General features: G+C 35.2%; 4 protein-coding genes across 4 annotated transcripts in view; 2 read left to right on the top strand and 2 right to left on the bottom strand.

Moving 5' to 3' along the window:
* The window catches only part of LOC106140372 (active breakpoint cluster region-related protein), a 28,008-nt gene extending 7,952 nt beyond the window's left edge, over positions 1–20,056 (top strand). Inside the window, exons 8-22 of the mRNA XM_060947135.1 lie at positions 6,229–6,342; positions 6,785–6,970; positions 7,228–7,425; positions 8,430–8,549; positions 8,634–8,756; positions 9,519–9,710; positions 9,989–10,195; positions 10,525–10,720; positions 11,674–11,867; positions 12,081–12,250; positions 12,624–12,763; positions 15,233–15,378; positions 15,707–15,831; positions 16,037–16,184; positions 16,361–20,056. Of these exons, the coding sequence (XP_060803118.1) occupies positions 6,229–6,342; positions 6,785–6,970; positions 7,228–7,425; positions 8,430–8,549; positions 8,634–8,756; positions 9,519–9,710; positions 9,989–10,195; positions 10,525–10,720; positions 11,674–11,867; positions 12,081–12,250; positions 12,624–12,763; positions 15,233–15,378; positions 15,707–15,831; positions 16,037–16,184; positions 16,361–16,447 (2,346 nt within the window). The 3' untranslated portion in view covers positions 16,448–20,056. The remainder of the gene's footprint in view (positions 1–6,228; positions 6,343–6,784; positions 6,971–7,227; positions 7,426–8,429; positions 8,550–8,633; positions 8,757–9,518; positions 9,711–9,988; positions 10,196–10,524; positions 10,721–11,673; positions 11,868–12,080; positions 12,251–12,623; positions 12,764–15,232; positions 15,379–15,706; positions 15,832–16,036; positions 16,185–16,360) is intronic.
* Positions 237–2,072, bottom strand: LOC106140374 (uncharacterized). Its single transcript, XM_013341957.2, has 3 exons — positions 1,991–2,072; positions 1,168–1,724; positions 237–875 (listed from the first exon to the last, which is right to left on the bottom strand). Exons 1-3 carry the CDS (start codon positions 2,067–2,069, stop codon positions 870–872), a joined length of 642 nt encoding a protein of 213 aa, XP_013197411.1. The 5' UTR covers positions 2,070–2,072; the 3' UTR covers positions 237–869.
* Positions 20,057–20,832: 776 nt separating the features above from the next.
* LOC106140360 (cysteine-rich with EGF-like domain protein 2) lies at positions 20,833–22,541 on the bottom strand. The gene has a single exon (XM_013341942.2). The coding sequence runs from the start codon at positions 21,951–21,953 to the stop codon at positions 20,874–20,876; it is 1,080 nt and encodes a 359-aa protein (XP_013197396.1). The 5' UTR covers positions 21,954–22,541; the 3' UTR covers positions 20,833–20,873.
* An 850-nt stretch (positions 22,542–23,391) lies between these two features.
* Positions 23,392–25,721, top strand: LOC106140371 (something about silencing protein 10). Its single transcript, XM_013341954.2, has 2 exons — positions 23,392–23,525; positions 24,332–25,721. The coding sequence occupies exons 1-2, from the start codon at positions 23,509–23,511 to the stop codon at positions 25,719–25,721; spliced, it is 1,407 nt and encodes a 468-aa protein (XP_013197408.1). The 5' UTR covers positions 23,392–23,508.
* Positions 25,722–25,724: the final 3 nt, after the last annotated feature.

Below are 25,724 nucleotides of genomic sequence, written 5' to 3'. Positions count from 1 at the left end.
TCGAAGTACCTATCATAAAATGTAAGTTTTTACGGTCGGCTAGGTGGCAAACTTACCAACCAGCTATGAAATATTTTGTTGCACTTATTTGTTAGAGAAATTCATTATTTTTTTTTTTAACTATATGAAGGATTTCAAGAATGCTGTTAGTTAAGATTTATATTAAAACTATTAGTAAGTGAAGATGTATAATAAAAATAAAAGTCGTTATTTATATTTTTTAATTTTAGTCACACTCAAACGAAACGAACAAATCTTTAAGCAAATATATTATTACAATAATAAAAAAAATGTGTTTTATATTCGCCTAAAACTAGGTAGGCAGTATTAGGTCTGATTTCGGCGTAAGAAACTGTTCTATTTTAATCTTAAAATATTACCTGAAACTTGTTGGGAACTTGTTATCTCTAAGGTTGTAGATAAGCAGGTACTGTGTCGAAATAGACCATAGTGATACCGTTTCAATGATCTTCTGTTTTGATTCTGTGAACATCATTTTAGTGAGGTAGGTAACTACTTATTCAAAATTTTATTTATAATATTGATTTCATTGTCTTCTGTGTTTTTGGAATTACCGATCATAGATAGTACTTTATTTCTATGCATACTGAACTTTGTGGTCGTTGGTTTAACGGTGCATTTCTCTTCGTTGGTCAGTATGTAGTATTTACAATAGCGCAGTCTACAGTTTTCCTCTTCGCAAGCAGTGTAGTAGCACACGCCGTCGGCACAGAAAGATGAGATGTCAAGATTCTCTAGCAGTGTGTTTGTGAGCTTCGTAGCGTACTCTTCTATCATTGACTGAATATAATTTGCCATACCTGTTTTTATCTCCGTTAGATATGATGTAGTGGATACTTCAAAAGATTTTACGCCTGAAAGGAAAATATTGAATAGCGTTACGGAAAATAGGAAAACAATCACAATTTCGAGAGGAAATTTTTCGTAACTTTCAGTCAACATGCAGCATCATCGTTATCTAATATAATTTCAACCGCATAGCATACCATGTTAATCAGTTATATTAGTATAAGTTTCTAAGAAAGGTGTATTGTAAAATTTGTACGCGTCACTTGTTAGTTGAAATCAATTATTGCTTTGAATATAAAATTATTAATAACCTGTTAACATTCATTAATTTAGTCACTGATTCCTCAATGAACTGACCTTATAAACGCTGGAGTTCACAACGTCTGCCTGGGGATCCTTAACGTTAGCTTCGGTGACAGTAGAGGATAAAACCGCTTCAAGTTCCAAAGGCCTCTCGTCCACAGCTTGGCTAGTTTCAGGATTGTTAGTCACAACTACTGGTTTAATTTCGGGTGCATTAGTAACAATGTCTGGTTTCGATGGTAGTTTTTGCGTGGCTTCCGTAACTTCAGATGTTTGTGAAGAATTCGTTGCTTCGCTCGAAATCGTAGGCGCTGGTTCATCTGGCTTCGTCACGTATTCGCGGCACTGACCCTTCATATCGGTGTCATAAATATTGCAAGTTGTGTTCTTGCAGCCGTATTTATCGCATCTCATAGTGGTGCATGTCTGATCGTTGCACCAAACGGTGACATTGTGCCGTTCCACTTCTATGTTATCGTAGGGTCCTAACGTCGTGGATCCAATCAGCTGATCGTTGACGGGCGCTGGCTCGCCGGAACTCCACCAGGAGAAAGGGTACGTGATCCAGCCCCACAACGTGCTACCAATACCCCGAGCCTCTGTTATGTATTCTGCAAGCGATGTTAGTATAATTATTTACAATTATTATTGAACACTTACATAAACAAATCTAAACTGGTGAACCATGCATTGAAAAAACTTCATATTTTGAAAACCCTTTTTTATTTATTTTACGAGAATTTATTTTTGAAGGTAAGAATAACATGGTACAATAGGTTTATTTAGAATGACCAGGGTGATTATCTTATTTATAATCTCATAACGTCCGAAATTTATGTCACCCCTGGCTTGTTAACAAGAAATAAAAATTACTTACCATCAGTCATAGGTTTACATGAACTTTCACGTGCTATATTCAATAACAAAATTGTTAAAATACACTTTGAAAACAACATGACTGCGTGCATGTCACCACTCGCAAGGAACTAAATGTTTGGACTGTCCCAACTTTGATCTTATATACACGACCCTCTGCTAAGTATCTCCCTATCTGTGAGATAAGCACAGTCAGGAATGTTTACCTAATGAGAAACAAACGACCAACGGAGCTTTTAATTTACCGGCACCTTTTTTCATTCTTGCACAAAAGACAAACATGAGATAAGAATCTACATTTTTTCTCTCATTCATATGAAAGTATTTATGACACATTTGCTACTGTGTTATTTTATTTAAAATGATCGTATTTCTTTGTTTCTAATTTTATTTATTATTTAATAATGCCCCTGTGTTATTAAAAACGTGGTTGAAAAGTTTGCGCATTGCGTAATCTTATTTGAAAAAGCCTTCACAAGCATATCTTCATTAGTAGCTTCGCACAGTAAGCAAAATTCTCTGATATTTGTACAAATTAAAAATCTGCAAATGGATTTAGGTTTACTGCAGAGAGTAAAAATTTTCAATCTTCCATTTGAATGCAAATTCGTATATAATCTACGAATCATTTGCCGTATTTCTACAGTGACGTAATCATTCCATTCTTGTGGATCCCAATCGTTTTCTTCTTGAAGTTTGCGTGCGGCTTTTTTACCTATTACTTCTTCTATTTTCTTCCAACTTATGAAATTGTCTGTTTTCACAGCGGATTTTATCACGGCACCTTTGGTATCGAAGCTGATCACTCTAGGGACAACTTTCTTCCACGGTGAAATATACAGTTCTACTGACTCCTATAATTACTTTATCATTAGTATTATATAGTTACATGCACACACAATAATTGAATACTTTTCATTTTGAGGTTGTTTGTTCCAATAGCAAGACCGAGGAAAATATTTGCAAAGTATATCTAAAACTTTACCAACAATGGAAGTAAATAATAATTCTAGCAAAATGTATAATATAACCAATTGTATTGAGCCAATCCTAAATACTTTTTCTTAATGTCTAAATTAACTCAAATACATATTAATCAATTAATATAATATATACGCACATTAAATTTTACAAGTAAAATATAACCTCAGGAAGTGGTTATTAGTAGGTAGGTATATTTTTCGAATTATAGGAATAATATATTTATCTTAGATGAGGTGACCGGTGAAACAAACCGAAACCGCGTAATTCAGTGAAGCACTTACATCTGTATCACACAATAACAGCAATATAATATTTAAATAAATCAATATTATTTTTTGTATGTACAAGTCGTAAGAAAACTGCATATTGAATAGTGTTTGTTTTATAAGCATGAATGGTTCTTATCAGAACCAAATTGTAGCATAACAGAATATTTATAAACATCGCTTGTTTCAAGTTTGAAATCATTTTATTTTGCAAACTATGGGCTACATGATTTTTTCATTTTTTATATTTGGGCAGTGTCCAGTCGAGTTTGATTCCTTAATATTACATCTGTACTTAAGGAAAGTCTTTTTGGATGCCAGAAATGTTAAGCACTTTGCGTTGGTGCAAAGTGTCACCTTCCCAAATACTTTGCCTAACATTTTATCCTCCACAATATCCACAATTTTGAAAACAACACTTGATGGTAAATCCATAATAGATTCCAATGATGCTATGCTATCTGTAATGGAAATAAATAAAAAAATATATAAGTTGCACACTGATTTAGCTATCCAGCTAAACCTAAGTTAAATTAAAAGTATAAAAATTAAAATAAATGCTAAAAGAATGAATACGTTCTACTCAGCCGCAAGGATAATTGCAAAAAGTAAAAACAAACACGTAACTAATTATGGCATGGACAAAAAAATGTGTGTTTCTTACAGACCTGTTGTATTGGATCCTGTACAGTGTCCTTTCTGATTTAATCTATCTTCAGGAACACATATTCTGTGAGTACATTTCTTTTCTTCGCATTTCATGGAGTGGCAAATCTTTTCCGAACAAAAGGTTAAAGCACCCCTGATATATTTACCAACAAATGATAAAAATGTAGGCGCAACTACACTTATATCATCCCAATCAACGTTGCCAAATATAGCATGTTCTAAAGCTAAAGTGCGATTATGTCGAATCGTGTCCGTACTCATATTCAACTTTTCTTTCTTACTTTCCCTTTCTAATATTAAATTAGTTATATTATTAGGAATAGGTACTGATCGGTTTTGAGGTAAAGTCGGCCAAAAAAGCATTTCAGCGTCAGCTAACATACTCTTTTCAATTTTCTTTGATATTGTTTGTTCTACAACTTTTTCTATTCCTTTCTTAGAAGTAGAATTGAGGATTGTAACATTTTGTAATCCAATAACAGTCAAATTTGTATTGACTGTTATATTCCGACTCTGAATGTGACGCCTTTTTCGTAATAGTGTTTTTTCGGTAGTAATATTAAGTCCATGTGCTTTAGTGTAATCAGTTTCAATGCTATTCTCAATAGTTTTATTAGCATCTTCTTTATCCGATTCCTCGTTTGAAATATTAACTGTTACAAATATACTTTCTAATATTTGGTCATTGTTATTTTTTTCTTTAACACTTTGCACTTTTGTATTATTGTTTTTAGTATGATCTTCAACAAGCTTACTTATTGTGTTCAAATGATTATTGATGTTTTCACTGGTGCTGTATATATTATCATTAGAACTGGTTATATTTTCGACGGTGATATTATTTATATGTGGTAAGTCCGAAGATATTTTTTGATATGATATTATTTTATTTCTATGTTTTTTATTGCTATTATTCCTTGACTTCTTTTTCTTATGTATAGTTATCTCGTGTATATTATCGTGTTTAAAGAATTTAGGACTCTTTTTATGAATGAGATCTAATGGAATTGGAAAGTTAAAATATGGTATTGGCAGATTTATACTAGACATGAACTCCTTGGAATATGTGTCTTCTGGGTCAATATTTCTTTCGCGATATCGCCCTTTGTAGGATTTTCTCATATTCATTAAGCTTGGTAGCTGGACATCAACTTTTATTTTCAGGTTAATTGTGTTTTCAAGATCATTCGCCAGCTCGTTATTCATAAAATTATTTCCTGGATGAGCAGGATCTTGTTGAATATCTGATGATGTTTTATCAAATATCAATACTTTGGGATCAGTGCGTTTTTCGGTAAAGGCATTAAATACAGTTGGGCACTGTTTACAATTACCTTGCCCGTTTTTACAGCAACGAGGTTTCATCAACTCCATATCTGGATTAAAAAGGGAAGTAGATTGGAAATTAATGGGTAGAAACTTGTTTTTGATAATCTTATCTATAGCCGAAAATTGAGGAGCAGGCTCCTTACGTAAATCGCCTAATGGTTTGTTTAATAATTTTTCATTCGGAGTAAGTGGTACATAAAGGTCGAAATTATTTCGTGTTGGTTTAAAAGGATTGAGAAAACTATTGAAGTAGTAATTGTCGTGTTTCACGTTGGGTGTTTTTCCTTTGAAAAATTTTTCATGCCGGAAAAGTGGAACCTTGTTCTTTGATTTATTTTTATTTTCTAAATATGTCAGCCGCTGCTTGTGAGCTTTGTCTAAGGATATCTGATACTCGGTTAGTAAATCTTCAATATTTTCATCGCTTTCACTTTCGCTGTTAAGAATTGCGTCTAATGGAGAGTTCTGAAAAATAATTTGATTTATCAGACTGAACCAAAAGTGATTTAATTGATATTAAAAATACCGTAAAAATTGTTATACTTACCATATTGTTTTCAAATTCGTTGATAATATCGGCAACATCACTTATTATTATGGTATCGTAGAATGGACTAATTTCTATTCGATTCATCTCCGAGCCTAAATGCCATAAAAAAATTAGGTAAATCGACACAAAAATCTGTATATATTAATGAATTATATTAACAAGAATTTGTAATAATACTTACTCTCAGAATCATGGCTTTCAATTAATTTCAAGAAAATTATGCACACAAAACTTAAGGTAAATTTCATCTCGCACACCTGATTCAGATTGAGACCTAGAATGGCGGAAATAACTCATAAGTCTAGCGAGGCCCTGATTGCTTACAAATTTTCGTTTGTTTGTCAAACAATGGAACCATAATTGTTCATTTTTACTGCAATGAAGTGTTATGCAATATACTTAAGTTACGAACATGCTCATTTTGATATTTTTTTATTGCAGGAATCTACTAATAGCAATGCTGAAGCAGAGCGACTCACGATGCACCGCTGCATTGTCAAGAGCATCATTGAAAGCGAAACCGTTTATGTTGAATGTCTGTATGTTATGGAAAAGGTAGGTATTATTTTTTAAACAAAAAATATTCCCAGCTAAACTTAATACACGAGCAAGTAAGACAGGATAAAAATAAATTGTATATACATAATACTTACCTTGCGGGTTAGACAGAGCCAACAGTCTTGAAAATACTGATAAGCCACGTTCAGCTGTTTGGCTTAATGATACCTTATATGTCTCAAATATGAGGGAAAAAGAATTGGAAAAGTTTTGTCGATGAAATTCAACAAGGCAGGAAACAAGAAATAAAGGCGCTATTAAATGGCTTCTTAAAGCAAAGAATAGAACTGTTAATGATACCCGACTCGTAAACTAGATATAGCGGATCGAATCCCATGGTGGCCATGTATTAATGAATGTTGTAAATCACATTTAATTGTATCCTATTCTACTGTCTTTTTATTCGTTTTAATATGTAACACATTATTTCGGTTTTCAGTATATGAACGCCATAAAAGCTACTTTATCAACATCTCAACCGGTGATTACTGAAGAAGAGTTTAATACAATATTTTATAAGATATCCGAATTACATGAATTACATAAGAATTTTTTGGAAGGCCTTAAAGCCGCTGTGGCTAGTTGGGATGAACCATTGTCAGTTGGAATCCACTTTAAAAAGATGGTAAATATAATAGTAACTTTATTTTACTATTTTTAAGAACACTTCTAGCTGTTATATGATGTGTGATGAAGACATATGTCGAGTAAATTTTATAAGTCCTGCATTTCATTGCGAACAAGATACCTACTCTAGTGTGACGTCATACTTAAGTATCGTTTCGTAAGAGACTTGGATTATTTCACCAATGTTTTAGTTAATGTAAAATTAAATTTATAAACCCTAGAACGAAAATTAGTCATCATGCCGATTTTTCATAGGCGGAAAACATCAATATCTACGGCGCGTTCCTGCACAACTACGGTCGCGCGACAGACGCGGTGCGACGTCGCTGCAGCACGTCGCAGTATTTCGCGGAGCTGACGCGCGAGATCGCGTGTCGCGGCCAACCGATGTCGCTTGACGATTTGTTGCATAAACCCGTCGCAAGGGTGCAGAAGAACGCGCTCGTTTTGCATGTAAGTTTGTGGTTACTCATTATAGTAGTCTTATTTCTCTTGTAATAGATTTAATGAATGTCATACAGTAGAATCCCGATTATCCGAATCAATTAAAACCAGTGGTAATTCGGATAATCGAAAATTCGGATAATCGATTTCATAGTCAAATAAAACAATATTTGAAATTTAAATGTTATATTATGTAATGAGTTTAACTGTACCTACGTCGTTTACATATATATGTATATGTAGTTCAAATATAATGAATGACATTGTAATATGTACCAATGTTATTTACAATTTTGGTTGAAAATAACTTGTTATTGAACTTTGACGTAATGAATCACATCTTTTCATTGCAGCCAAATCCCTGATGTGCTTCAGTTGTAACAGCTGTAAGGAATCCGATTCCTCCTGTCTTTCAAACCACTTAAAAGCTATTTCTAGAGCTTCAAAAGCTTCTGCGTGAGATGGTCCTTGACATTCATCCTCAGTTTCAGTCTCTTCTTTGAGATGAGAGCGGGATTAAACATTCGGAGGCGCGTTTTAACTTGTCGCTACGTGTCTAGTTGCGCGGTACTAGAGCCGTGACGCGAGTTCGGATAATCGGATGTTCGGATAATCGGGTTTCGGATAATCGGGATTCTACTGTTTGTGTATCCCTTCATTTATTAACTGGCTTGGATAAGTTCTGGATTGTGGTCATATCATAGGCCGATCTCTTGGAAGGAAGCAACTGAAAGTAACACCAGGAGGACCAACAAATTGCGTTGTGTGTAGCAGCACTGTCTCAGTATTCACGAACGTTGACAAGGTGTATGTCTTGTCTCTCTTTTTCACAATCCGGATTATCTCAAATATAGGGAAAGAGAAGATTAGACATAATGTACTATCCACGTTCTGAAATAAGCGCTCTGAGAATTACACATTCTTTATAACTTTTATTGCTTTCTTCTCTTGTAAAAGTTTACAACTATGAAATTGTTTTGGGGCAGTCATGTAAAATTTTATTTAATTTTCAGGATCTCATTAAATATACACCAGCTAGCCATCCGGACCATACAATGCTGACGGACGCGCTAAACATGACCCAACATTTCTTAGACGAGTTCAACATTATACAGACGAAATCTATGTTTCCTGTAAGTATGATATACTATTTGTTGCCGACGTGCAGCAATAAGATGCTGAATTTCATTTATTTATTTTTTAATTATTTTTTTCAGAATGCAGATCGTGCACAACGAAGACTGGTCAAAAACTCATTTATAGTAGAACTTTCTGATGGGCATAGAAAATTAAGGCATCTCTTCCTTTTTAACGACGTTATCGCGTGTGCCAAATATAAGGTAAAATAGCTCATATGGATATAAAATCTTTTGAAATACATCTTTTATTATAATGAGAATCCCCACCTCGATAATGCTAAGTGTACGAGCTACTCATTGTAAAAGCTGCGGTCGACGAAGCCGCATAAAAATAGGGTTGAGGAAAAGTCGGTATAATAGGGATGCGTGCTTCATAAAATTTATGTTTTCGCAATATATATGCTCAATTCAGAAACGTGAAATTTTTATTCTGTATGTATGAAAATGATTCATGTAACTTCCTAGTTTTAAAGTTCTATGGACGGCAACAAAGGCCTTTGTCATTGTTTTTTAAACGGCGCGTTCGCACGCGTATTGCGAAATAAATGCAGGCGTTCACTCGCTAGCTTTGCGAAAAAGTTGGTAATGTTGTCAGAAATAAGCTTTTCAAAACAAGGATTTTTTTAAAACTTCAATTTGATATGTCCCGTTGATGTCGTAATTAAATAAAATCCACCTGCGATATTTTTCCAGTTAAAGTATAGTATAGAAGAGATACTGAATCGTGGTCATGCGCGTATGCTTTGAACTTTCCCAGTGAGGGGGCCGTAGTAAACACTAGGAGCTGATGAATATATAAAAGATTATGCTAATTCTCTTAATCGTTGCACCCTTGTCAAACTGGTCGTAGTCAGTAATCGATGATTGCTGATGCTGAGTGAATCAATCAGCATTGCTGTAGTGCCATACTTGTTGAACCCTTCTAGCACACTCATAATAATAATTTCTGACTCTAACCTTTAGGCTTCGGGTCGTGACAAGTTCACGTTCGAACTGAAATGGTTCATTCCTTTACCCGATATCGTCGTCGTGGAGGAAGAAGCCGGCGTTGAGGCCCGGGAGACTTCGCCGGCTAATATCGTGGCGCTCAAGTCGCAGGCTTCCACCGTACGTGATCAGATCCTGGCAGAGGAACGAGCGGTGGCCGATGATAAGGTAGGTTTTTTAGCCTCTATGTTGTGTTGTAAAGTGTTTCGAACTCCCGAAAGAATTCTTATTTTCCAATCGAATCTAAAGTTTAAAAAAACAATTTTGATAAGATTCATTCAGATCAATGTTTCTATTTCATTATTAAGCCAATGGATACAGCTGAACGTGGCGTTTCAGTTTTTATGAGACTGTAAGCTCTACTCCTGAAGCTACCCGTAAGGTATACAGGTGAGATTGTATACGTAGGTATACATACGTATGTATTTTATTTAATATTTTTCTAGAAAATCCGTATTGGCAGCCGCGGCGCCCTAGAGAAGCAGCGAAAGAAATTAGCCGAGTTGGAGGGACAACTCGTACTGGCGTCGCCGAACTTGGTATTCCGCGTGGGCGCCAAGGCGGCCGGCGGAGGCCTACAGCGGCAGCACGTGTTCTTCCTCAGCTCGGAGTTCGAGCGCACGCAGTGGATCGACTCTATACATGCGTTACAGGTATGAATTGGATTATATACCTTATATATTATGTAATCCAACTTTAGTGCTGATATGATGATGATGAAAGTTTGTGGATGGATGGCTTTTGGATGTGTGTTGATCCAAAATTGAAACACGAATGTCGGATTATTCTACCGCAACCTACATTATCTGGCATATGGATCCTCCGAGATTCAACTTCGAATATGTGCCGCAGTTTTAACCCTACACTTACACTGTATCAGATAGTACATTGTTCAGTGTTGTGCGTCATCATGCCACTAGATGAATGGTGCATATACATATATGCAAGTATTGTGTCCTGTAACAGAGTTTTTGTGATACAGGCATCATCAGCGCCGCCGCTGGGCGCGACCGCGATCTCCATGCTGGAGCTGCAGGCGTGGGTGACGGCGTGCCGCAGCTTCCTGCAGACGGACATGGGGTCGTACCTGCTGCGCAGCGGCCGCGACGACTCGCTGCTGCTCGGCGACCTGCAGCTGCACATCGGGGGCTGCACTTCGCCGCTAGACACGCAGGCTGGTGAGACGCACCGTATACACGTCGCACCGCGATCTCACGCCGGAGCTGCTGGCGGATTACTGGCAACTCGTCACGCGAGCGCAACTCTTCGTTTTCGCTGCTCAACATTTATTCTTAACTTGTCAAATCTGACACCTGCGTTAGTCACATTCGCACACGATTAACGAACAGCTAAGTTTCTACGGATTAGAGCATAAATACAATCTTCGACGCAACATTCTCGGAGCCACGGTTATCTTGGTGTACCCATCAAACCTAGTAGAATTGAAGGCCGACGGGTCACCCCGCTGGCCGCTCCGTGGAGAGCGGCCGAGCCGAGGCCGCCGTGGAAGCGGCCGCCGCATCAGGAATATGAGCGAGGGCAGCTCACACTCCTGGCAACAAGCGGTAGGCGATGGCACCGTGTGGTTTTAGTGGGTTCAAGCCCCACATAACCTGTCCGGCTTCTCGTAGCCGGCCGGGTAGACGAAGGTCTTTCCACACGTAAAAAAAAACCCATCCAACCTAGCGAAATATCAGCCCGTTGATGTTGGTTGAGTCAAAAATCTAATTTCCGCTACAAATCCGTGATGATTTGGTTATCATCTCTGTCGAAATGAGTCGGCAGGAGATAGGCCTCCCTCAAACATTTCCACCTTGACTATGGCTACTGATAACTAATTGTTATTTAATAACCGCTTATCTAAACGAGTAATTTTTCTTTTAACCTTCAAAAATGGCATTAATCATAACTATCTTTAATCCAGGGAAGTGACCGTGCTCTTAATGAGGTGAGGCGTTGACACAGTTAAATAACTTCTGCAGATGTCATAGTTATCCTATGTAATTTAATTGTACTTGTTCTCGTTTCCAACTAAATTTATTTTTCCATTTTTCATTTTCATGCCGCACATTTCAGATCAAGTTGCATTTCTAATATTACTCGATTTCTTAATTCAAATATGTTTTTCCAGATTATTACATAGTAGTGGAGATCGATTCGTACGGTCACTACTTCCGCAAGGCGAAGTCGAAACTGGTGTGTCGATCAGCGCAGCCGCGGTGGAACGAAAACTTCACTTTAGATCTTGAGGGTTCGCAGAATCTGCGACTACTGCTCTATGAAGACGCTGCAAGACCTGTGCTGAGAGGAAAGTGTACGCTCAAGGTAAGGATATCCCTTTGTTTTATTTAATTTAAATATTTTCTCTTTCGAGCTGGATCTCCTCCCTCAGAGCCATGTAAGCCACCGGGAGCCACGGTGCATTAGCGGGTTTCGAAGCTTCGGGTTCTTTGTCCATACCCCACGCATCATTCACCGTCGTTACCGGATAACAAGAATGTCATGCCGTTTGCATATAAAAGCTATGTTTGTTGACAGTTGTCCCGCGAGTGGGCGCTAGAGACGGGCGGCGTGTGCCGCGCCGTGTCGCTGGGCGGCGGCTCGCTGCCGCTGCGCCTGCGCATTCTGCCGCCCGAGAGAGAGGCGCGCCGCGTGCCGTCCGCCAAGCCCGGCGCGCTGTTCGGCGCTAAGATCACGCACGTCGCCAAGTATGTACTGCGACTCTAACCACTTACTGGAAGCGCGCTGACATGCGTGCAGGGAAAGAGTAGGCGCTTTACGGAAAAGTAGAGACTTTTGTTGATTTTTCGGCACAAATCTGCTATCCTGCTCTCACCCCTATTTTTATCTTTAACAAAATAGATAGCAGGGTTTCACAAATGTACGTGCAAGTTTTGTGTATCGTTATAATAACACCTACAAGGTTTTTTCAGCAGTTTCGTTAACATTACAAATTCTTCAATCAAAGAGCTCAGGGTCAAAGATATTTCCCGTAAAAATAATAAATCTACACTTATCTTTTGGCCTATTATCGTTGGCAGCGCTAGTTCATTCCTTCAAAAAAATGATATCTTGTTTCAGACGTGAAAAACGCAATATTCCGTTCATAATAAGCGCTTGTGTGCGAGAAGTCGAGCGGCGAGGAATAACTGAGGTGGGCGTGTACCGCATTTCCGGCAGCGCGTCCGATCTAAACCGCCTCAAGAAGAGCTTCGAGACTAGTGAGTTCATTCAATTATTGTTTTTTACTACGCTTTTATTACCTTGGGTTGTATGTATGTATGTATGTGTGTAACGGAATCTTTGAGCTTAATTTTCACTGATTTCTAAACGTCTGATCAACTTGGAACTTTGCACACGTATCAAGGACCGATGACAATGCAATATTTTGATAAGAGTTTCTCATTATCCTTATTAAAACTGCCAGGATTAATAAATTCATTTTTAGATCCTTCGTATGAGAGTAAGAGAGACAGAGATAGCACCAGTGCCAGTAATCTCCATACAAGAAACCAAGAAGTTCTGACGTATAATGAGTCAAAAAGAGATGTAATATATTTCCATATAATGTTACTATTAACCTGAGGCTTCTTTATTTCATCGCATTGCTCCATTTAGTATTACCATTAGAAACCATAGTAGAATTAGTAGAATATTTTAAAACAATAAAAAATATATAAGTAATAAAACAAAAGTAATAAATGAAAATTGAACAACTAAATTTACAAAAATACAAGAATAAAGTTACTACCTACAGAACTTTGCGATATTTAATACGTATTTAACATATTAATGCAATTTTTGAATTAACATTAGGTATCTTTTGCCTATTTATAATAGCAACACTGTAATACTCGTTTGGAAAATGAGTGACAGTTTTTTATGTCAAATAAGTTTTGCAGTAAGTTTTGATTGAATTCGATTCGAACACCTGTAAACTTTCTTTCTGTTGTTTTTTACCGGTGCCTGTGTATTTACCTATTTGCACTTTGTTTTGTGCTGATAACTTATCGTTATTTGGAGTTTGGAATCTTCCGTTGAGTCGAGCTTTGTTCTTCCGGATATTCGTGTGATTTTATCATCTGAGATTGGACTCTGACTGTGTTTACTGTGTTGTGCAGATATTTTGAGATAGGACTCCTGTAAAAAGTACCTTATTATTTGAGATAGGAGTCCCAAGTTTGTGTTTGTTTTTGTGAAAGACAGATTTTACAACAAAAGTGCCACGATGTCTTCAGATAAACTTTGTTGCGTTCCTGGTTGTATAGGCAGTGGAGGTATGTTTGAAATATTTTTGTTCCTGTATCAATCTGCCTCTTAATCTAGTGGTTTGATTCCTGGCAAGGCCACAATCGAAAATTATTACGTTTGCTGGATAGTCAAAAATATTATTAACAGTGATTTATCACTATAAAATTCTTTTCAACTGGGTTTAACAATCATCATACATACATATAATCACGTCTATATCCCTTGCGGGGTAGACAGAGCCAACAGTCTTGTAAAGACTGATAGGCCACGTTCAGCTATTTGGCTTTAAGATAGAATTGAGATTCAAATAGTGACAGGTTGCAAGCCCATCGCCTTAAAAAGAATTATGATGATGAGAATATTATGAGATTTAATCCAATCAGGCCACATATAACTTTAAGAAAGTTAGTTGTGAAAACCTCCGGCGATGGGCGCATGGTTGCGAAAGTCTTTTCTAGTAAGATAGTTATACCAGAAGTGTTAACTTCCAAAAAATAATTGTATAAAAAAACTAAAAAACTACCCGTTTTATTGCAAATCGAACTAAAAAATAGAAAATAAATAATAGTTTAAAAAAAACTAAAAAACTACGCTTTTATTGCTAATCAAACTAAAAAATAGAAAATAAAAATTAATGACAAAGGAATTCAGTAGTAGCAAGTCGAACAATCAGTTATAGTCAGTTGTAGTAGTAATTACCTCGGATTAAAATTATAACAAAATTAAATTTATAAACAAAACAATTTAAATCAGAGTAAAAAGCGTGGGGTGCATTTTACTTCATTTTCATAACTCTCTTGTCATAAATATATGCTAATAGAATGATTTTAATATTTACTACATCAGGCACCCCACGCTTTTTACTCTGATTTAAATTGTTTTGTTTATAAATTTAATTTTGTTATAATTTTAATCCGAGGTAATTACTACTACAACTGACTATAACTGATTGTTCGACTTGCTACTACTGAATTCCTTTGTCATTAATTTTTATTTTCTATTTTTTAGTTTGATTAGCAATAAAAGCGTAGTTTTTTAGTTTTTTTTAAACTATTATTTCATCTATGAATGTTATAGTTTGCCATATCGATGATTGTCGCGAAGTAAAGCAGTGAAAGTAAATTTCTTCAGCAGAATTTTTTTCGTCATGAAAAAAAATGACGAAAGCTAACAGTCTGCATCCGGCTCGAAGGACCAAAAATGCCCCTTATATTTTTGATCCCCTGCTTAGAACTTCTACACTATCAAAATGATAGACGAACCCCTGTCGCTGTAGTTTGTCGAAGAAAAAGGCCTACGAATATACAGAATGAGTTCATAAAACTTAAATTAAGATGTATGATTCACCTAAAGTAGCAACGCAGCGTTGTGTAGGTAAAATATTTAGATTAAAAAATTTGCTTGGCCAAGACATTCGCTAACAGAATTTTTCATTTCAGATGCTTACGAAGCCGAGCAGCTACTAAAAGAAGTTGACATCCACTCTGTGACGGGCGTGCTCAAGTTGTACTTACGGGAACTGCCGGAGGCTTTGTTTACGGATGCGCTGTATCCGGAACTCATTCGAGCTTGGGGCGCCACCCAGGTATTTAAACGTTATTATTTAATTAGATTTATTAAATTTTTTAAAGAATTACAAATATAACAAATACATAGAATATGAACTCAAAGCAAAATATCTCAGATATTTTGCTTTTATATCATTTTCTATATTATAACTGAAATATTTTGCTTTTGAATTTCAGTGACTTTTTAATATTGTTTTACATTTTTTTCCCGAAGTAATCTAAATATGTTTAAACAACTATATAAAAAAAATCTACCCAATTTTAACCTTATGTTGCAATAAAGAAAAGGTATTGAGGGCTCAATTAAGTGAGACAACACGAAATGTAATTGTATTATGTTTGCAGGGAGCTGGAACGTCTGTAGACTCCGGCCCGGCGCACACGCGGCGACATGCATTGCTCAAATGCTACGCACAACTGCCTGATTTAAACAAGAACTGTATAGATTTTCTACTCAATCATTTTGTTAAGTAAGTGACTATTTATTTCAATCTTTCCTTACCCCCGACCCCCTGAATGTTAAATCCTTAAAATTTTCAACAATTGTTGAATCATATAATAAAATGTTCTGTTATCGAGCAAAAATAGTTTTCGTATCGTCATTGTGTACATAAGTTAATGTCAAAATAGGATAGTGCTGGGGTTGTATGATAACAGTGTACGTTTGGTTGTCAGGGTGAATCAGCACGAGCGCGAGAACAAGATGTCTCTTCACAACCTGGCGACGGTGTTCGGGCCGACACTGCTGCGGCCCGCCAGCGCCGCCGCCGCCAAGCAGCGCACCGACCTGCTCGCCGCGGGCACCGTCGACGCCATGGCGCAGGTGAGCTAGGCGCAGTAAGGTGGGACTCGGGAAAGGTAAAGTTCTGTCTTAAGGTCAAGAACTTTAGACAGAATTTTTCCTTTCCCGGAAATTGTAAGAGGCAATTGAAAGAATAGCACTCACGTGTTCTCTGGCTGTTCCCTTATTTTTTCTAAATAAAAATTTATTGATTTCAGGCCGGCATCCTATACTGCCTGTTGCAACATCGACAGCTCGCCGCGCAACTGTCCTCGCACCAACGCGGGCCCAGCATGATGGACTGAACAGGGACTATAAACACAACTATTTTCTAACTTACCCTTCAGGGTAACAAATAGTTTTACAAACCGAAAACAGAGAGCTTGTGGATAAATTAGGCCATTCCTTTTGGTTGCAAACTATTGTTTTTAACCAAAATTATATCCATCTTCGACATCCACAGCATAGACGGCTGTAGAAAACAGCTTTCCAATTAGAAAAATATTTTTTGTAAGATTTTATTCCTTACTATTATTATTATAGATTTTGATCTTCTTGCTTGAAATTAATAATAAAATCTTTGAATTTATGTTTTGGGTTAAACCATCAACAAAATAGATTTTGATAAATATAGATGAAAATTTATCATACACACAAACATCAATCGAAACTTAACGAAAAATGACTCAAAATTCAAGAGTAATGACTAGTGTCATTACAACAGAAGGACCTAACGTGATAAACAACGGAACTTGTTTAATAAAAACTTTCAGATAAATTTTTGTACGCTGATGTATATCATACACTACTTATGACGTAAATAATGAATAGTCAGTGGTATACACTTCAAAGATATTGTGGCTTCAACAAGCTGCAAATTTGAAGCTATATTATTCCTCATACCGCCCTCTACTGGCAATCGATTTTTTGTAAGGTTTCACTTTTTTTTAATTTTAAACGTGGAATCGCATATCGAAATCCTGTAAACAATAAAACTACCAGTTTCTAGATGTTTTAATCGTAATAGGGAAATATGACCGGCAGCTTGCGTCAATATAAAATTTAGGCGTTGCTTTTTATCTTTATTGTTAAGTAAAACGTCCGTTAAGAAAGTTCAACGAAACCATAAATACATTCCATAAATGCAAGAACAGACTGATTGTAGAAATATTGATTATTGATAAATATCATATACATCAAAATTTTCATGTAAGTAATTAACAATTTGCAAATCAAGCATAAATACATACATTTCCTTTATGTATCAAGTAGCTTTATGTAAGTTAGCGCATTGTATGGATTTTTTGTCTGCGGAGTGCAAACTCTTTAAATTTTGTACAGTACTAAAACTTTATTGAGTCGCATCGGTAATTAACGGTATTGGATGATAAATTGCACGGCGCAGAATAGCGCCACCTACCGCTGAATCAAATCTTGTGAAAATTCAATTAAATAACAACCTTAATGCAAGTACATATAACTTAAAATCCATACAAATTTTCTCCTATCTATTATCTGTGACATAATAGCGGGTTCAAATAGTTCTTATAGGCTCAAATTTTGTCGCGCCATACAAAAATTCGACTTCCGCGCAGGAATAACTTATAATATGCCAAAATCGGTGCAACTTATAAAAATACTATTTGTATAAATATGATTCTGTATAGTCAGGGAAGTTTTTGTCGTCTGCAGACATTCTCTCGTTTACACAAGCCTTTATAATCAATACCCCTCCAGGGAACTGATTATAGTGTTGGTTGAATATTGTCAGCATGTGGGCACCAAGTGGCGAAAAGTTGAGTAATCGAAAGTATTATTAAAAGGGACCGAAATGATTATTATAAAAATTTGGACTGATAAATTTAACAATCTATTGTAACAAAATTTATAAAAATAACACGTCTCAGATATTGCCTGTATTACACGGGATACCGTAAAGATTTTTTTAGGTATTATTTTTATATTCAGTTAGTGCAATGAAAACGTAGACTTCTTTTTCGAAGTTGTGAATGAGAATGTATAAATAATTCCAATTAAATTGAATATTAGCACGGCTCGCACGCTATCGCTGTTTTGGTTTTTATTATGACGTGAAACGAGACAGCGACAGTATTTTCTTTTAGATATTATTTTGGATAATGAACAAACTATTATTTTAAACAGCAATTACCTTAAAATGGTAGTCAGTGGAAGGTGAATATTTTGTGAGATGTGAAATGATTTTTCACGAAGATTCTAGAAAAGTTTACTATTTTAGCATTTTTAAATGCTAGTCGTGTGAATTATTTCGTTTCGCAATATTTATTAAGTTTCATTATATCTACAATAAGCTAATTTTGTGTTGGTACCTGCATTTGAAGATGAATGTTTGGCGGAATGGTTGGATTTAATTTAAAACTTTGTCCTGTTTTTTTTTTTTCAATTTTGCAGCTAATTTAGGCTTTTTAACATTTGTATTATATTTTCGTCACAAATATGTATTGACGAATTCTTTAGATAACACTAAATTAGAGGGTTTATTTTCACAAGTAGTATAGAGGTGTTACATTATTAGTACTTAACATAAAATTTTACCAAAAAGTCTTAGAACAAAGTTACTGCATTATTAAAATTTGTATTGATTTTGTTGAAAGACATTAAACGTTTAATTTACGACTGTTTATGAATATAATAATATATTGTTATTAATATTAAGTGCATATTGTGTTATTTCTTTAACTATATTCAGATTTTTGTTTTTCTTCGCCAAAGATCGCTTTGTATCATCATCATTTAAAAACACTTGTAATGGACTCTATGTATTCAACCTTTGTACTTGTATTATAATTTCCAAGTCGAGACATGTCGGGTACGTAGAACTGGCAAGGATAGGTTTTATTTTTATCCCACCACTGAAATTTCTAATATATAAAAATAAGAATTAAAAATTCAATGCTAATTCTAACATACCTAGATACAGGGAATACTTTTTGTATACCGACAATGCAATAAGCTTTAAATAAGCTATCTAGTTTTATAGCCAGTATTTTTATGCTGGAAATTGCCGTTCAACCGTTTAAGTAATTATCATTATTACCATTCTATCACTATCGAGGATTATAACAGGTTTCTACTTACGTACTATATACTTAATTACAGAAACCAATTATAAGACAAGGTATATGTGATTATTCTGCTTTGGCAGAACTCCATGAAATTGTAAAAATATAATGTGCAAATGAAAGAGAAACGTTTTTTTTTTTTTTCATTTTAGACGCTTTTTTATTCTATTATACCAGAAAGGCCAATATCTTGGTCAAATAGTTATCATAAGCTTAAATAACTGCAAACATCACAAATAATTAAATTTGTTTGACAAAAGAAACCCAAAATAGTGTTTATTTAAACTTTATTCATGTAGTTCACATTATACTTCTATAGACTGCCTTTCGATATGCTTATTGCTGCCAAATTAACTGTTGCCAATTATAATATTCTTGACAATCTGTAGTATTATAGAATGTCTAGACATAAGGGTTCTTTAGTCACAAGTTTTAATAATACAGTCAAATAAGTTAACCAGAAAAGTGAACACATTTTTTATGTACCTATGTTGAGGTTTCTAATGAACAAAGTAATTGTAGAAGTTTAACAATTTTGTCTATGTATTTTGACTGAATTAAGCATAGCATAAATTTTAAACCCTTCGCTTTCCCCTTTTATTCAAGGAAGCCCGAAATGTTACCTTGTAATCATTTCAACCTCTTTTTATTCGTTATTACTAATAATAATTCAGCTGTATTATAAAGTATTTAACAATATTTAGTTATTAATGATTATTATAATACCCAATACTGTGTATTTGATTTTTGTATATAAATGACACTAAAATGTAGTTAAAACTTGCAATAAAATGTATTTTTAATACACCTTTATACCAGTGTTTTTTTGGATTGTTTTTTATTGCCTTAAAAACTTCTAATCTAACATCACCGATATCAGATTGGTCTGAATCGAGCAAGTAATGCGAATAAGATTTTTTTTCCCTTTGTGGCGATCGACCCATAACTATCTCTCCCACTACAATATGTATGTTTGTAACGCGATCCGATTTGCCGCGGGAAATCAATTTTTCGAGAGAGGAGTATTTCCAAACTTAAAGTTATGCAATTATGCTCAAAAACGTGGCCGAGCGGCCGAAAGTGCGAGCACTAATCAGTGCTTAAGCAGTTGAGGCCAGTGCATTGGTCATTCCCGTTCGTCCCACCAGTGGAACGCGCCTTATAATTTATAAAAATATAATATTTTATTAAATTCTGTTCGTCCCACTGGTGGGACGAACGGGAATAACCCAGGGCACTGATAACTGCTTAGGCAGCTGAGAAGTTCTGATTTTGATGAAATTTAAAATGTGTGTAGGATGGGTCTATGGCCTTTTTAAGTTCGTCGTGGGGCATCAAAATGGGTCATGTAGTTTTTGAGATAGGTATTCACAAGTTTGTAAAAATTGAACGTATTTGCGAGGTCTACGTTAGTAGCAAACAATTAGTTAATTGTGTTAATATTGTTTGGTTGCAGGCAGGTTATTTTTCTATGGATTTATCTATATACATATGTTTTATTTTCCTAGTTCATATTATTGTATTATGTATGTAATAAATATAATTTTGAGCTTGAATAGGAATAACTATGGTTAATCAATAAAAGTAAATGTTAGAGAAAAATTTTAATTAAAGATAATTTGGTACAAAGTTACTTTAAATATAAATTTGATATAACATCTACTGTGTTTATGTCTGATGATTTTTCTGATATAAAAATAAATATAGAAATAATTAATATTACTACTGACGCCAATGTCTTTGTATTCCTAAAAATAAAGAATGCAATAACAAGTAATCCACAATACAATGCTAACTTTTTAAGTGTGTTTCTAAACAAATCACTTTTTAATTTATCATCCATACAAAATCCACTCCATAATACATGGTCTGATACACATGATGTGCAGTTTGATACTCCGCCTCCCAAACAAGTTTTACAAGATTTATCACATGGATAACACACATAAGATCCCTCATTGTTTGAACAGTATTCATCTGGTTTACATATAGTTGTATCTACACACTCGTCAATATCCACACATTCACCTAGCTCTAATGACCAACCAAGTTTGCATTCATTGCACATATTAGCACCGTCACCAGAGCACCCGTTGCAGGCTTTGTGGCAAGGCTGACATATGTCTTTATTAAGATAAAAATTCTTAGCACAAACATCACAGGATGTTCCATCATACCCTTTTTTGCATTTACATTTACCATCACCTTTTCTACTCTCATTACATGAACCATGGCCACTGCACACCTCATTATTCTTACCATTCGGACATGGTAGACATGATTCACCATAGTGATTTTTTGGGCAACAATATTGCAGTGTATCTATACATAACCAACTATACAAGTCTGCTGATTTTGGGCCATCATCAAACCACCACTTCTCTAATACCTGCTCAGCTTCCTCAGCTAATACATAGCAATCATCTTGATGACTTTTTAATTCTGAACAAAGACCTTCTTGCACTTCCACAAGGCGTATCTCACTGCGAGCATAGGTCTTTAATTTTGCTTCTTCCCAGGCTACATCACCACCTTCATATTTTCCACGAGAAGTCTTTTCTATCCAAAAATTAAAAGAATCAGATAATATTTTACAACGATTACATTCATTTAGTTTTTGGGCATTAAATTTATGCAACAGTTTTTTACTTAAAACTATATCACAAATAAATAACAAATAAAAGGTTGTATAAAAAATGGACCAAGACATAGTAAATTCAATTATGGTTAGTCGCCACACTAAAGGACTGCAAATTTTATTTTGTAGTAAGTAAAGTACAGTATGTATCTACCGTACTTTTGAGAATTAAATATCTAATTAAAGTTAGTCAGTCCTATTCTGGCATAGTTTTAGAAATAATGGACCTAAATCTCTATTTGGAAATTATTTAATCTACAGGTAGGTAGTTATTTTAAATCATGGAGCCGACTTATTTGACTGTAAATAAAACGAAAAACTAAGGGAATAAAACTAGAATAATGACCACAAGCGTAGAATAAAATTTGATGTAGAGTCGGTTCGACCGAGTCCTCAGCCGTTTAGAGTAGGCAGTAGGTTACGCTGCTGCACAGGGGAGAACTGAAGAAAAGAGAAGACAAGACTGGCTGGGAGCTGCGTCCTGCGGCTTTATTGGGTTTTATATTTAGGTTATGAAATCCGCTCATTTCTTCATTCTTTACCTATTTATTTGGACCGACGAGAAAGTGACGTCTGTGTCAAAAGACTAGGTAGGTTTAAGTACCTACGCAAAATTCGCAAAGACAAAAATCTTTCAAAAATACATGTCGTTAAAATAAAAAATACCATTTGTAGATTATGTATTGCAGACTTTATACTCCAAAAATATTTATGTATTGAAAAATAGTCAGCGTGTCAAGTGTCAGCTTTCCCCTCCTAGAAAGAAGCGTGATTTTATGTATGATGTGAGTGTGAGTCACATACAAGACATGGGTAATCTCAACTCCGACACGTGTTTTGGCTCACTGAATCTTGATTTTTACCCGGTACAGATTCCTCGTAAAGATACATAGTTCCTTATCAGCTCCTGCTCACAGTACACACGTGCGTCTAAGTCGTCCGTTCGGTACCGGTTTCATTAAATGATTCAAACAGATTATATTGAATGTAGCCGGTACTGCGACCGCTGTCTGTAGATTCAATTTGAATTATGACAAAACAATGTACTATGTTATGTGGAATTGTACCTATATTATTTCTACAAAAAAGATATTTCATTTTCCGTATAAAAAGCCTTTTAAATATATTTGAGTGTCGTGTCCCAGCACTTCAGAATAGGACCACTCCATCTTTTTCTCATGGATATCGTAAAAAGCAACGAAGGGCTATCCCTTGGTTGCAAAGTAAAAATAAAAAATCGGTTCAGGAAAACCGAAATAATAGTCGCTAACCGATATAACTTTCGTCGTTTTTGCGTTACTCTGTGAACTCTCGTTGGCTTATGTTAGGACACGAATTTTATGCGTTGTATTGGAATAGCATATTTGATCGTCCTAATGGAATGGTTAAAAAAATAGCTTCGCTCGTTACGTCAAGTTGGGCAAAGACTGGGTTGATTTGGCGCTTTTTCATTAGTAACAGTTGGAAACAGTGCACGTCATTGTCATACGTCAAGTCAAGCTCTAGCAAGCACGTCTCTATCTAGGCAAAGTAAATCTATCAACCATCAAATTAATCAATTCTAACCTCAAGGAAGTGACATGCTATTTTTGTAAATGAATATTATTTTCATTTGTTACTCAAAACGATGGGTGATAAAATAAGGTAGGCACTATTTTCTCTTTTAAACAAGCTGTATTTTTTTATTTAAATAAAATCATTAAAGGGCCTAATAACAATAATATTATGTGCTACTTAACGACGTGTTCACTTGATGTCTATATTTTCCCTGTTTTCGAAATATGAGAGAATTTTCAAAATCCTTTATCCGAATTAAGCAAGTTTGTGGGAAAACCTCATGGTAAACGATAAAATAACTAAAACTACAACCTTCATTATAATACCCACGTGAACACATCATGCGCCAAACATTTTGTTCTATCATCAAAATGTTATTTACTAAAGATTACGAATAAGTAAATATACATGGTGCCGTTAGGTTCACTTTAAAAGAGGACAAATAAATATAGTAGTAATGCTCCTGCTATTTTTTGTGTGAAATTATTCACACGAAATACAAGAGTAACTGATTATTAATTCTTCATATTTTTTTCATGATTTATTCTCGACTGGAGTAATATATATTAGAATGCTAAAATATATAAAAACAGTCCAGTCGGTAAATTTGTCCATTAACAAAAGTTTTAATAATTTTGGGTAGATCAGACTGAATAACTTATGTTTAAGCTATACAGCTGAACATGGCCTTTCGGTCTTTGTGGGCTCTGCCTTCCCCATAAGGGATTAAGACATGGTTATACCTATGTATGTATGTAAATATGCGTGTTGAATATGATAAATATTTTTCCTTCCAAGTAATGTTCTATGAAATAATTTACAGCTTAGTATTGATGAAACTTACTATGGATTTCCAGTTGCAATTTGTCAATATATTGGTTTATCTGTTTCAGAATTAATTCAAAATTTGATGTAAAGGAGAACTATGAACCTTCAGGTTCTGAAGATGAATATACAGAAAGAGAAAAAGAGTTGATTTCAAAAGTAAAAAAACGGAAGCATGATGGTTCTGATAATGAAGATGAAATGTATGCATTCTCCGAATCCGATGAAGACTCTGACATCCAAAAGGACAACCCTGACATAGCAGATAGTGATGTAGAAGGACAAGAAAAATCTGATGATGATTTACCAGATCCAAAAGCATGGGGAAAGAAAAAACGATCTTACTATTCTACAGATTATGTTGATGAAGACTATGGAGGGTTTGGACAGGATGAACAGGCTGCTCTTATGGAGGAAGAGGAGGCAAAAAATATTCAAAAAAGATTGCTAGAACAACTTGGTGATGAAGATTTCACATTGGAATTTTTCACTAAACAGATCCAAGCAGCAGAAGACAAGGAGTCTGTTATTAAAAGTGACCTCAGTCAAATGTCAAAAAGGCAAAAAATACAGTTGTTGGAAAAAGAAAGTCCAGAGTTTGCAGGTCTCATTAATGATTTTAAAACAAAGCTAACAGTGGCTAAAGATGATTTACAACCAGTTTTAGAATTAGTGAAAGATGGTAAACTACCAAAATGCCCTGCTTCGAAATTTGTAAAAACAAATTATGATTTGATACTAAACTATTGCACAAATATCAGTTTTTATTTACTTCTGAAGAGTCAGAGAATCAATATACAGAATCATCCAGTTATAAAACGATTGTATCAGTATAGTCAAATTTTGAACAAAATGGAACCAATATATTTAGAAGTTATTAAACCACAAATTGATAAAATTTTGGCTGCTGTGAAGAGTAATTTGGCATTGACTGTAACAGAATTCAAACAAGAACAAAAAGACAGAATGAAACGCAAGTCTGGAAAAGCAGCTCCAGAATCAGCACCGAAGAAACTGAAATTGATAAGTGCTATTGAAAAAGATGATGGAGAAGATACTGGTGTTTCAGATGATGATTATGAAGAAAATGAATTGACCAACATTGATACTAAAGTTGATAATGTTAGGTATGACAATGAATCAGAAGAAAGTGGATTTTCAGACAATGAGGCTTCACCTAATTATACTGAAATTGAAAATAAACCATCCACATCTCAGGCCCTAATAGTTGAAGGTGATAAACGTGATATAACCTACCAAATTGCTAAAAATAAAGGTTTGACGCCTCACAGAAAGAAGGACCAGAGAAATCCACGAGTGAAACATAAACTCAAGTACAGAAAAGCCAAGATCAGAAGGAAGGGTGCTGTCCGGGAGCCTCGAACAGAGATCACACGTTATGCAGGAGAATCTTCTGGTATTAAAGCTAATGTTAAGAAGAGTGTTAAAATTAAGTAGTAT

The sequence above is a fragment of the Amyelois transitella genome, chromosome 13 (assembly GCF_032362555.1).
Source record: "Amyelois transitella isolate CPQ chromosome 13, ilAmyTran1.1, whole genome shotgun sequence".
Taxonomy (NCBI): Eukaryota; Metazoa; Arthropoda; class Insecta; order Lepidoptera; family Pyralidae; genus Amyelois; species Amyelois transitella.
Note: the sequence above shows the minus strand (reverse complement) of the source record. Positions and strands in the feature narration are given on the sequence as shown.

Coding starts and splice junctions, on each gene's coding strand:
- LOC106140360 (XM_013341942.2), bottom strand. CDS start 21,953: ATGTCTTGGTCCATTTTTTATACAACCTTTTATTTGTTATTTATTTGT.
- LOC106140374 (XM_013341957.2), bottom strand. CDS start 2,069: ATGTTGTTTTCAAAGTGTATTTTAACAATTTTGTTATTGAATATAGCA. Junction 1,725..1,990: donor ATGTAAACCTATGACTGATG/GTAAGTAATTTT, acceptor CATCGCTTGCAG/AATACATAACAGAGGCTCGG.